General features: G+C 39.8%; 1 protein-coding gene across 1 annotated transcript in view; it reads left to right on the top strand.

The window, feature by feature from the left end:
* NFX1 (nuclear transcription factor, X-box binding 1) overlaps positions 1-14,275 on the top strand; it is a 96,236-nt gene that overhangs the window by 40,331 nt on the left and 41,630 nt on the right. The window contains exons 4-7 of the mRNA XM_073678597.1: positions 5,982-6,059; positions 6,164-6,269; positions 8,011-8,082; positions 9,978-10,117. Of these exons, the coding sequence (XP_073534698.1) occupies positions 5,982-6,059; positions 6,164-6,269; positions 8,011-8,082; positions 9,978-10,117 (396 nt within the window). The remainder of the gene's footprint in view (positions 1-5,981; positions 6,060-6,163; positions 6,270-8,010; positions 8,083-9,977; positions 10,118-14,275) is intronic.

Here is a 14,275-nt window from a genome sequence, read left to right as displayed (position 1 = left end):
TTTCACTATGTAATCATGCAGGCTCTGCTCATGCTGCCCATGGTTCGGTTAGCATTAAACTGATGAACACTTCCCTTTAGAGCTACTTCAAGGGGTAATGGGAGTAATTGGGTAACAATCTACGCTGTGTTTTTTTTTTTTATATATATATATATATATATATATATATATATATATATATATATATATATATATATATATATATATATATATATATATATATATATATATACTTCCTGAATACAGTAAGATCCCATATAAGTTTCTGTTTGGGTACATTTTGAGCTCTGAAGAGAAGCTCCATCAGTTGGCTTTTGTCATGTTCCTACCTAATGTATGCTCTGCTTTTTTTTTTGTGCAGCGAATTTGCTGTGTTAAGTAAAGAGGATGTGACATCATTAAAACTTATGCCCACTTGCTTTTAGAGATGCTGTTGAACTGTGCATTTTTGTCTCTATTGGACTCTCTATGAAAACTTACATGTAAAAACGCAATTGTGTTTAAAGGGGTATTCCCATCTCCAAGATCCTATGCCAATATGTAGTAGGTGTAATAATAGTAATATTAGCAAATACCTCCAATTAGAAATGTAGAATAGTATTTTTGATTCACTATCTCTTTCCTCATGTGCAGTCATCGCAGGACCTTAGGTATCCATGGTTACGACCACTAGAAACTAGCTAACTAACTGACTTTATCAGTGGACTCTCGGGAGGAGCAACACCATTTTAGAAACAAAACCTCTCAAAGAATCTATTAAGCAATGTAATAAGCACCTTGACCCCACAAGTGTTTCATATAATCTATTAACTAAGTGTCCTGTCAACTACCTGTTGCTGGGCAGAACTCTGCTTCATCACTAACAATACAGATCATTAAACACTCAAGCATAACGATACACGGGTCTTCAAGGGGAAACATGGGCCGCATTTCCATCTCCTTACACAGGCATTTAGCATGAATTAAGCAGTTTGACTCCACAGATGCTATCTATGAGCGTGCATTTTTCCACAGATATGTCAGTGCCCAATAATGAGGATCTTGGCTTGTGATTCTTGAGACACCTATTTCTTAACATTGCAGGTTATCCCAGGTATAGAAATGCCATATATGTGGACATAAACTACTGTTTGGGCTTAACACATGGGTCCAAAGGGAAGGACCCCCATTCATTCATTCACCATAATGCATACACTTTGGCACACTTTCTTTAAGCGCTGCATGCCTTTTAAAATGTCTCAGAAATTGCTTTAGGGTAGTGACCTTGTGGTATAGTAAAAAGTAGTAGTTTGGGTAATATTTTATTGATCCCTTTGGCATTATGTTCTCTCTAAATGTGTGGAGGAGTCTTCAGTTCTTGCTGCACAGTCCTTGCTGTCACTTTTACTAATCTTTCAATTACCAGTTTCATGCAATCACGTTAGGTTAAGTTCTCACGGTGAGTTTTTTTGTGAGTTTTTGACGCTGCATATCTTCGCTGTGCAAAAAACACTACATCTTACAGTTCCAGCAAAGTGAATGGGATCTATAGAAATCTCCTGCCCACTGGGTGTTTTTTTTTCTTTTTTTAAAGCGGCGTAAACTGGTGCGTGTCTGAAATCCTTAGCAAGATCAATGCCTGAGCAAGGACTTGTGGCCATTGTGCCTATAGTACACTAGAAGGTTCTCTAACTTTTTCCAACCCCTCGGTTGAACATGGTAGAAAAAAAAGACCCGTCCATCAAGCATATTGACTGTATAAGTGATTTGGGCTGTGCTCACAATGGAAATTTAGAAAATCCCACAGCTGTCTGCAGTCACTCGCTTGATAACCCTTTTGATCTGTCTGTAACACTGTGGCCGTCACATCCAGTAAGCGCAATGTATACCTCTGTAAAGTACTACACAAGTAATGACATTTCATCGGAAGGTAATGTGCTACTTAGCCCAAGTGCAAGCATTTTCCTTCCTGTTTTTATTACTCTTTTATAGTGTTGTTATGGCAACTTGGCGTAGAGCTGCCATGCTGAGCCATTGTCGGCAATGGAAAAAAGACAGGTTGTGATATGGAGAAGAGTGATTAGCTGTTCTGGATGCATTATATAAAGTTCCCCTAAGATTTCCTTAGATTCAATACATTATTTGACATCTGCACTGCTCCGTACTGCTGTATTGCCCCAATCCATCTTATACCGAATAGTACCGTGCACTGCAGCGCATGAAGGCGGCTTTAATTCTGGGAGAACGGTGTAAGTGTTCATTGTTTTACATGGAAGGGGATAAGAAGAAATCTATAAAAACTAGCACAATACTTAAAGGGAAGTTGTCAAGTCCCATGACGATCCCCCACAGCTACTATAGCGATACGGGTGCAGATTTCGTTAATCTGATTATTATGTAACTTCCTGAAGCTAAGTTCACGTGTCCAGTCATCCTCTGTTTTCTTTTTGTCTTACTAAGTTAGCTGCTGCTGGGTCTAATTCAAGCAGATGATTGCTGGACATATAGTTATCCTAAGGCAGCCATGCTTGAAATTGTACTTGTAATGAGCAGCTCGCATATGCTAATGAGGCAGGACTAGTCCACACTGGAGCCCATCCCTGGACTAGTCCTGCCTCAGATCTTCTAATGGCCAAAAGAAAGATTGCAGCCAGCTCACCACGTATTGCTCATGGAGTGCAGGGGACTTGGACTCTCTTGTAACCAAATGTAAAAATGCATAAGAATATGCTTCCAGTTCCAGATAAAAATGTAAAACTTTATTGGAAGATTTAAAGATCAGAATCCATATTACTCCCAGAAAAAACAGCCGCGTGTTTGTAACGCACTCCGAGTCTGAGCTGACACTGGATGTCAGAGTGCACTTAGAAACGCGTCGCTGGTTTTTCTGGGAGTAATATGGATTCTGATTGAAGACATGATCAAACAACAGAAAGCTACACCCGCACCGATATAGTAGTGGTTGAGGACCGTCTACTGTTCCTGGAGCCAGATTGTAGACTAGTGGCTGATATTGCAGGACACTAACCTCCCGGTGTCCTTACTCCTCTTCTATTAGTCTTCTAGTAGATCTAATAGATCTTCTTTCTTCTTTAAAATCCCGCTGTTGTCTTCTGCTTTACACCACAGGGGATCTGCTGAATTGTTAGGGGAGCATGGCTGAGGAGCAGCTCTCAGCATGATGAACACTGGGGTAAAGGCTTTTACATTTACACATGATTTATTGTGGCTTGCTGTGAAATGTCATTTGTACATTGGTAATTATAGGACAGCAGGCATTTGTTTTTCATCCTGCGCTTGGGTAACATTTAAGGATGATTTTGACAACAATACAGAAACAATTTATGCCATCCAATTAGCATCTTGTCTGTTTGTTAAAGAATTTATAATAGACTTCAAACCAGGTTTCACTAATAATTTCTTAGTCCTATTTTGTGGGAGATGGCATAGAATTAATAAAGTACTGAAATAACTGGTGTGTGTTTAAACAGGGAAATAAAAGCGGTCAGTGGGGCCACTATTATTTATGTACATAGTAGTTTGTTGAGTTGCACCATATAATTGGAGATTTTCATAGTAATATAAACTATGTTTTTAAAGTGTTTTTTTTGCATTTATTAGTCTTTGAAGTAATCCAGTTTTCACACTTGGTAGACACAATAGACTGGCCTTTTCTGTTTTCAGTACCGCACTGATCAGCATGGTTGTGTAGACTGGGACAGCGTGAGCAGGGTGATCTCATAATTTAAAGGAAGTAGTCTGTCAACCCAAAACTCGAATGAAACAACTTACACATAGCACTTATTACCCATGAGGAAGAGGTTAAAACCAATTCATTATAATTTACATAGTAATTATAATAATAAAAAAAAGGTTGGTATCATAACAATTGTATTCATTGTATATGTATGAGGTTTCCCATCACTTTGACATTGATCTACCATTAAGATATGTCTTAAATACCAGATGGGAGTTCCAACATTAGACCTTCACAAGTCCAGCTGTTTGCAGAGGCTGGGTGTAACAGTATAGGCACAGAAGCCGTACCGTTCCATTACACCGTTTAGTGCCGCGTACTGCAGATCATCTATTCGAATAGGAGCGCCATACATTGTTACATCTGTTCTGTGCTAGCACTGCAATCGGGGGTACTGGGTGACGAGCCCCCACCAACCTGGCATTGCTGACCTATCCGAAGTATACATCATCAATATCAAAGTGGTAGAAAAGCTCTTTAAGTTTTACTATAAATAAATCTATTTTTTTTATATATTTAATATATTCTGAGATCCATAATTTATTTTTATTCCAACCTGTGTGAGGGACTGTTCTTTAAAAAAATAGTTTTCACTGGTACTAATTTTCAGTACGTACGACTTATTGAGAATTCTGGCATTGTCACGGAGGAGAGTCTGGCAACTTTGTGGGTCAATGTGATTACACTGTGCCCAGTTTCTACGATTTTTTAAGTTTTACTATTACACAAAAAACACCTTTTTAAAAGATTTTATTTTTATTCGGAGACAGATGTTCTTTTTAATATACTGTTTGCAGACTTATGTGAGTGTTTGGGGTGTGGTTGTGGGTTTTCTTTTCTTTGTGTTCGTTTCTTCACATAACAAAGTGTCGTTTCCATTGACAACATTTTGGAATACATTTGACTTTTTAATCACGTTTTATTCAATTTCTTGTGAAGCACAATGAACAAAAACAGCAATTCTGTCTTATTGTTTTTGTAGACAGGTTGTTTCATGGAAATTATGCAAATTTATTTTCCTTTGAGGACTATTACATCTTGTTCAGTGACAACTTCAGCATAAAAGCTAGCTTTAACCCCTTCACTACCCAAGATCACTAGAGGAAGTGACAGTGTTTATCCCCTTTTCTACCCTAGAAAATCAAAGATTCTAGCATTAACAATGCTGGCATTAATCCTTTAACAAATCTAGGGAATTAATATTTCCATGGATTCCTAAACAAGTATACGACTTTCAGAAATAAATTCTACTAACCACTAAGTCACACTAGACCAGGGTTCCCCAACTCCAGTCCTCAAGGCCCACCAACAGGTCATGTTTTCAGGATTTCCTTAGTATTGCACAGGTGATGGAATTATTGCCTGTGCAGGTGATGCAATTATCACCTGTGTAATACTAAGGAAATCCTGAAAACATGACCTGTTGGTGGGCCTTGAGGACTGGAGTTGGGGAACCCTGCACTAGACCACCAGGAATATTCTTAAGAGTTGTCTGTAGACCTTATTTCAAAGGATCGTGGTTTGGCATCCACGTCTATACTCTGTGGCAGACGTCATGACCTCCTGGGCCTTGTAAGTGCCAGAGGCTGCTGGCATTCAAGTACTGGCTGAGATCTCAGGACGCTGGTCTAAATGCATGCATTTAAAGGGGTTGTGCCACCATAAAGAATACTTTTAACCTAGCAGAAAATGTGGAAATAAATGGTTTTGTAATTTACATTTATTTAAAAATTATGCTTCATTCCATCAATACCAAGCTTTTATCTTCTGAAGTATGCTCCCTTGCGCCCCCTGGCGTTATTCCATTCCGTCCTTGTAGTGGGCTATCAGCTGGTTGAGTTTGCACTGTTCCTGTGTCATCATAAGAGCTCCCTCCAAATTCCCCACCCCCATTGTGTACACAACATAATCTCCCTTGATGTCTGCGATCTGATGTTTTATTCCAGAGAAATCCACATTTTTCTTATATGTAAATGAGCTGATAAGAGCTATGGGCCGGACACTGATCTGCATGAGAATCTGCCCCCATGGCACACAGTGACTGCTGACTTATCGATTTGGACCGGACAGCACCTTTAAAGGGAATCATTCAGTAGGATCAACACTCTTAAGCCATGACTTAAGACTTATCGATTTGGACCAGACAACCCCTTTAAGGAAGACCTATTTTATTTGTGCATACTGTTGATATCTTACATGCAGCCCATTATAGTGTAAATGAGAATACATGTTTATTTTCTTCCAGATGGAACTAGCGGTTGGAGATGCCCCGCCTGTCAAAATGTCTCCTCTCGGGCCCCGAGCATCTACACCTGCTTCTGTGGTATGAACGTCTGGGAGGCACATGAATCTGTACATGGTGAAAACGAATAGTTGGTTTTAAATAATGAAAACCAAAATGACCATTATTTCTGTGGCATCCTTAAGGTAAAGTCAACAACCCTGAATGGAATAGAAATGAAATTCCCCATAGCTGCGGTGAACTTTGTGGAAAGAAGCGCTCCGGCCTCGATTGTCCTCATACCTGCAACATGTAAGGCCACTGAAGATCTCTTATGTCCAGTTTATGCATAATGGTCACACTGTTTCCTGTGATATTAGATACAAATAAAATGCCCACTTTATTACTGTATATTGCAATGTTTACATGTTACATTAAGCCCCCAGTTAGTTATGGCGGGCACATTTATGTTTAAAGTAGATGCTTTTATCAAAGGCAGCTGACGGGGTTCTCCTCAAAAGAGTCCTCTCGTTTGTCCTTTTTAGCTAGAGGCAAGACAAAGCGCACAGGGCCTTTCTCACAGACTTTGAACCGTTTATTCACAAAGTAGTGTCCTTATGTAGGAGAAACTTAGTATATATTGGGGGAATTGGGCTCTAATTTATGAAGTATATTTTTGAAGCTGCGATAATGAAGCAGGGCTCCTGCGGGGAAAGCTATTCCTATGTGGCTGCCCTTCAGGCCCCTCCAGTAGAATGCTCCTTTATGGCAAACTGTTTATTGTGAGTGGAGAGAGCCCCTTTTCTTAAAATGCTAGTCCTAATGCTCCCACGTTCTAATGACTATGCTCTTCTGTTATCACCTAAAGCATGGCTGCACAACTTGTGGTCCACAAAGCTATGCTCGTCTGCCATGACCATCTGGGACAAAGCTCTGCTTGTCTGTCAGATGACGTCACATGTAGTTTCCAATACCAGATTGAGTAACACACAATATCGCTACTAATGGACCACTATGAGACCATATTAAGGAACAAAGTTCGTTGACCCTTATTTTGTACTACAAAAAGAAGTGTGTATGGTGGTCCTCTGTGCTTGGAGCTCTCCCCATTGCACTTTACGAGAATTGTAATATACTGGGCTGTTTTTGCAACTATTCTACGTTGGGGGATCCACATGCATGGTAGTCTCTTCCTCTCTGAAATGCTAAACTGGGAAGAATCGGAACCCCATCTTCCTGATGGCTTCCACTGATTACAGCTTTGCATGCCATTAATGTTTCAGATGGAGGTATCCTCTCAAGTTTTTTTTGCAGGACTTGGTAATGGTTTCTTTCTGACATTATGTCCCTCAAATCAAGGGAAAAGAAAACACTGTCCTAAAGAAAGTATTTATAATAAAGGTTCTCCTAATTATGTAATTATTACTAGTAGCTCATTTTTTTTACACTGCAAGTATACCTGTAGTTGTTGGATTGACACAGAACACTGCAGCATGCGTTCCGTTTACTTTGAGAATAATGTACTTTTTGCTTCTGTTCACGGATGTACCAGTAGTTGTGTGTCGGTAACCATAGGCAGGATCTATTAATCCTGTCTTATTCTTAGACCGCGTAAACTTAGACACGATAGTCTTAAAATGTGCCACATGTATCTCATGCTAGACACTTTGTCTAACTTTAGATCAACTGTTGGTTGGCCTACTTTGCACCAAAATTTAAGGGTATGGGTTCCACATCTATTTTTCTATGAAGCTACATCCCTGGTCAAGCCAGGCAAATATAGTGTCTAAGACACATCATCAGTGTAATACTACAGACTTGGCACAAAATGCTCTAGTATTCTGCCGTATTTAGCGCAGTAAATCGGTGCTGTAAACCCTGCCTAGTGGGTTTCCAATAGTGCATAGAAATTACAAAAGGGCCTTATAATTGACTGCGGGAGTCCTGTAAAGTTCCTTCTTATACATTGCCCCATTACTATGTTTTATCGTCAGTACTACATTTGTTTTCTAACTTGGCGTGACTAGAATTGTGTTTTTTCTTTTTCCTGTAGTCTGTGTCATCCTGGACCTTGCCCCTCATGTCCTGCCTTTGTGACAAAAACCTGTGAATGTGGAAGAACCAGGTGAGTTTGTAAACTGCAATTGTAGTAAGTGATTTTAATGTACTTGTAAGCAATTTGGTAATGCAATATCACACCCAAATACTGGGTAAGAGGTCCTAGATTTCTGCATGCCTTATTCACACATCAAAAACGTTACACGCTCCCGCAACCCACCCTCTAGAAAAAATGGCCCAGTGCAGGACTTTCTTTAGTGTTTTTGAAGCATTACAACTACTGCACATTTGATTTGTCTGTGCATTTACAGGGTTTTTCTGACTAATCCATAGGGTCCTTTTACATAGACCGACTGGCGGCACTATATGACCGTTGATCGGTAAACCAGCCAAAGTAAGAGATGCACATGAAGAGATCTGTAATAGATCGCTCAGAACGTGTAGGCTACCATTGTCTCATCAGAGTCCTGTTTACACAGGATGGTGCACTGCCCAAAAGATCATTTCTTCATGCAATGAGCATTTTTAAGAACACTTGTTCATCATTATCTTGCAGTGTAAATGCAGCTTTAGAATTGGTCATCAATATCAAATCAGTGGGGGTCCCACACCCGGCCCCCCGCACCATTTTTTTTTCCAGCTGCAGTTGAATGTGAACAGAATGGCTCCATTCATCTTGTAGTGGTCATTCCTGGGTACTGCAGCTTGTCCCTATTCACAGTGCTGTGTGTCTCTGTTCACTGTGTATATTCTGTTGATATCAGCTGATTGGGTGTAGTGCCCCACCGATCTGATATTGGTTGACCTATACTAAAGAGGGGTCATCGGATAAAGCCTGGAAATGTTAGGATTACTTATCGTGGGTTATACAGCGTTCACCATCCTAGCCGTCTCCACAACCTAATGACCATATGGAGATTGTGTGCATTTGTTTTCCTTGGCATCGTAGTAGTGACATATGACAGCGGGATGAGTAATATGGGAATGTAATTAACATTATGTTGCTGATCCTTAGAACAGAAGTGTTTTTTTTGTGTGAAATGTCTCATTATTCTGATAATCACCCCCTTAACAAGCTCTGTACAGTTACATCTGTAAAATGTATGAAATGCCTTAAATGAGACAACGTGTATCACAAGGATGGGGGCTAGTAAGGAACGTCTTATGTGGCAACGACCTGTTGTGTGGACAGGGATTTAAGAAGACCAGTCGCTACATCAAAAGTGGTTATTTTATTCCTGCTGCTCCGCTAACTATTCCGTGTTTTTTTTCTTAATATGCCGTACAGTCCTAGAGTTATGTGCCTTTTTTATTTAGTGCTCCCAATATGGTATATTTGATGGTCTTTACCAAAGGGGCGTGGCTCACAGGGTAAGTATGCAGAGCAGTCTGAAGAATACTGTGAGCAACGTCTCCTTGTAAAGACCCTAAAACGTACACCCTAAATAAAAAAGCTCCTGTCTCTAGAACTGTGTGGTGGATTTTTGAAAAGGGAAAAAAAATGGAATATTCCTGAGCAGCAGGAATACATAAAAGCAAAAACTGCCCACTTCTGACCTGGTGACAAGTCCTCTTTAAAGACTATAAAAAGAACTAAAATGCAAATAAAATTATTGACCTGGTTTGGGTTATGATCTGTATTTTTATTACATCTGATCTCTTTGCTATGAGAACTTAAAAAGTTCAGGACCAAAGTTAAAAACCTGGACCAAAGCCACTTTTTACTGCATTTCAGTGCCATATTTTATGGCATTTTACTAAATGACTTGAGTGAAATGTAATAATAAGATCACCAAAACACACTGGATTAATCATTCTCTTTGACATTTACAGAGATACACATCTTTGCAGGAATTAATTTTTCATTTTTTAATTATTTTTTTTTTTTTTTACAAAAACTATGAATGTCTTGCAGTTTTCAGTTAAAAGTTTAATTTCCTAAGACTCCGGCTCTTTTTGCAGTCAGTCTGTTCGCTGTGGGCAGTCCTCTACTATGCACTGTGCAAATGTTTGTGGAAATCCATTGAACTGTGGGGAACACAACTGTAATCAGGTGTGCCATGCTGGGAAGTGCCAGCCTTGCCAGCAAATCATACATCAAGGTAGGAAACGTGACTTTGTGTGACCTATCACAAGTACACGGTCAGTAATATCCAGAACTATTATTTATATCCATGTTCTTTTATTTTGAAAATGCCGTTTGAACTTGCACTGTCTCATCTTATGTAATGTCAAAATTACTATTAAATAAAAGTTAATTGTTTTAATTCCTCTGGATAATGTAGCCACTTTTATATTTTTATAAAAGCGTTACTATGGTAGCTGAACATTTTTTTTTATAGTGTATAATCCTTTTTCTATGGCTTATTGTGTCCAATTTATAACATGGAAATTTAGTCCCTAAAGTAGCACTTGAGAGTCTTCATTGCAGCTCTATTGACTATTGAGTCTGTAGGTGGGCTTTGTCACTATGGAGAATTGCTTCAGAGAGGTTTACTTAAAGGGAATCTGTCAGCAGGTTTTTGCTATTTAATCTGAGAGTAGCATAAAATAGGGCAGAGTCGCTGATACCAGGTATGTGTCACTTATTAGGCTGTGTTGTAGTTTCAATACAAACAATGTTTTATCAGCAGGAGACTCGCCATGTTTTTGCCACCTAATCTGAGAGCACCATAATTTAGAGACAGATACCCTAATTCCTGCAATGGGTCACTTACTGGGTGTTATGACTTCTAAAGCACATTCACATGTGTAGCATACAAACCAGGGAGACAAATACCTGAACCTGACAGAACCCTGTTCAGACTAGGAAAAGCCCTCCTCTGACCCTGCCTGACCGTGGAGGTTGGCACCCTAAGATAATGCAATGGCGCACCCCCTCGACAGCGGCTCACCCTGAATGTCCTTACCAACTCCTAGTATAGCTAGAGTAGCAATTCCCTGAGGAATAAAGGAATGACACAAAAACAAACGTAACCAACTTAAGCTACAGAAAAAATAATGAATCTAACAAAGACTAAAGCAAGTGCTGTTAACAGATATACTTCCTACTTACTAAAGATGAACAGAACATAGGTGCAAACTATAGCAAAGAAACAGCAAAGCAAAAACCCTTAGCTGGAATTTCGCAGACTGTCTCCAAACCTCAAAAGAATATCAGAAGATCCAAATGAAGCTGTTACATAGGAAACGCCAGCCAGGGAACATAATATAAAGCTGCACTTGAAAGGTGATAGGCAGACAAATGAAAACATATGTGTTAAGCTAGACAGACAGCAGCCAGAATAACAGAAGCCGAACACCCAGAGAAAAGGTGTCTCTTGTGGCTCGGCAGAAAGAGAAGCCAACCACAGAACACAAACTCAAGTCATTGGATCCAGGAGCATGACACTGGGATCCTTAGTGTAGTTTTGATTAAAAAATCAATGTTTTAACAGCAGGAGATTACCACTAGAGGACTAGTTAAACCTGCTGCCAGGTAGTCAAGTGCATTCATGAGCTCTGTATATCCCCTCCCCCACCACGGATTGGCCTTTTACTGCTCAATCACCGGAATTTTACAGAGTTCAGCATTCAGAGAACTGGTAGATCAGCAGATAAAGCAGTGATTTTATTAAAATGACAGCAGGCAGCTCAGTAAGTGACACATCGCTGGAATCAGGGTCTCAGCCACTACATCATGCTGCTCTCAGATGGGTTAGCATCAGATGGGATAGATGGTGAGATTCCCTTTTTGCCAGACTACATCTCCCACAGATAGCAGACCAGCTAATTTTAGTAAACCCACCCCCACCACTGAGTTGCAGCTTGCTCACCATGCGGAGTTTATGAAGTCAGCTGCCAGTCTGGGATGTGGGCATAGTTATGCCCAGAGCAGAAGACTTGGCTCTGCTACATCTACATTAGACAAAACAGCGATCCTATGAAAACTATAGCAAGCAGCCCAGTAAGTGACACGTTCCTGGAATCAGGCTTTATTGCCCTATGTTATGCTGCTCTGAGCCCATGTAGCAAAAACCTTATGACCAGATTTTCTTTAAAAAGGGGTTGACTTGATGTTACCCTTGTTGGACAAAAGCTGGTACATCAATCAGCTGCCCACTGCATGTCTAGCTTCTCTTCTAGCACCTCATGATCAACTGCAGTCATTGGGGAAAGTTGTCTATGGATGGACTTTTCTCATGACTAACAAAGCGACGCTCTATTCTAGCTTATTGATGGGGGGGGGGCTCTTGTGGGGGATCTATTTTTATGCTGATTATTTGCTCTAACAGAAGATATGGACAAGATAATTAATTTATTTTTTTCAATTAACCAAATGCAAAGTGAATGAACAAAAGTGAAATCTAAATCCGATCAATATTTGGTCTGACCACCGTGTCTTCAAAACGACATCAATTATTCTATGTACATTTCCACAAACTCAGGGATTTTGTAGGATTATAGTCATGTGTATGAGTATCCAATCATACCAAATAGGTGGTGATAATCATCTGGTTGTGGAAGATGATTACATGTCATAGGTAATACAGCATGGTAAGACAAAAGGTATACTACATCAGCAATGTCTATCCCAGACAGAGATTTCAAAGCAGAAGGACACTTCAAGTCAGTACAGTCCAAGATCTTTTGAAGAAGCACCATGAAATGGCCAATGTTGATGACCGCAAACACTGTGGTTGGCCAAGGAAGCTTCATGCAGCGGAGGAGACACCTCATGTTTACTTGCCTTTGAAATCGAAAGATGTCCAGCACTGCCATCAGCTCAGAACTAGCCGCAACCATTTGGACCAAGCTAGACCCCTCTACTGTTCAGAGAAGTAAGGCCAGAAGTGGTCTTCATAGGATTACAGCCAAAAAGCCATACTTTTGACATGGAAACAAGGCCAAGCGATTCAACTGTGCATGAAAACGTAGGAACTAGGGTGTCAAACAAATGTGTGTAGGTGCTGTGAGGTGAAAAATGTGAAATGTTTGGCTGTAACAGAAGCCAGCTTGTAAGCCAAAGGGCTGGAGAACAGTACAACTGCAGGCAGCAGTGGAACATGGTGGATGTTGCTTGCAAGTTTTAGATGCACTTCAGCAAATAGTGTTGGGTATTTAGGGAGTATTAATTGTGCCCTCAATGCTGACAAATACAGACCAATACTTCTATCAGACAATGTCATCAAGGAGGTGTCTGAAATGCATTTTACAGCAGGACAATGACCCCAAACTTGCAGCCAATTTTATTAAGAACTATCCTCAGTGTAAAGAACAAGGAGTTCTGGAAGTGATATGGCCCCTAAAGAGCCCTAATCTCAACGTCATCGAGTATGTGTGGGATTACATGAAGAAACAATATTTACTTAAACCTACATTCACAGAAGATATGTGGTTCGTTCTCCATGATGTTTGGAAGAACCTCACTGCAGAGTGCCTTTAACAACTGTGAATAAGAATTGATGCATTTTTGAAGGCAAAGGATGGCCACACCAAATAATGATCCGATTTAGTTTTCTCTTGTGTTCATTCACTTCACAGTTAGCTAATTGATGAAAAATAAAATAAATAAACAACGATTATATGTATATAGCATTCAGCAATGGCCTTGAGGTTTTTCAGCTGGATAAAACTGTTTTGTCTCTTCTGGAGTTCTGTCTACCTTCTTCATTTGTTTCGATGTTTGATCGAGCTCTTGAACTTTTAGGTATAATTGTGTGCAAAAGACAGGACAGTATACCGAACTGTATATGATGTCTATTTGTCTGTAGTTTTTCACCCTAGGTAGATACATAATTTTTTACTTATGAATGTAACGTTTAACAAATAGTGCATTTTGAATACTGCTTTATTATTGCCTATTAGTGTAGTGAACTATGTATGGTAGTCATGAGGGCCTTTCTCAGGTTCCAGACTGCCATATTCAACGGTCAGTGATAAAATGACAGGAACAAAAGTTTCTGCTTCCTTTGTTTTGATTAATTGGATGCCACAGTCACTGCAAATGAAGAGGTTGAGCTGACCAGATGGGTGTAATTTTATCCTAATCTGAGAATAAATCTGCAGATGCGTTAAGTGTAGTATACAGCATTTTAACTATGTGAAAGTATTATAATTTATTTTATTGCTGCCCATCATGGTTAACATAATTTTGCAATTCTGAAAACAGCAGATTTTAAAGGGAATCCTTCACCAGTTTTTTGCTACAACCATCTGAGCGCAGCATTATATAGGGGCAGACTCACTGATTACAGTGATGTATCGCTTACTGGGCTGCT

This window comes from Phyllobates terribilis, unplaced genomic scaffold (assembly GCF_046119375.1).
Source record: "Phyllobates terribilis strain yellow unplaced genomic scaffold, ASM4611937v1 Scaffold_4__5_contigs__length_816908805, whole genome shotgun sequence".
Classification (NCBI taxonomy): Eukaryota; Metazoa; Chordata; class Amphibia; order Anura; family Dendrobatidae; genus Phyllobates; species Phyllobates terribilis.
Note: the sequence above shows the minus strand (reverse complement) of the source record. Positions and strands in the feature narration are given on the sequence as shown.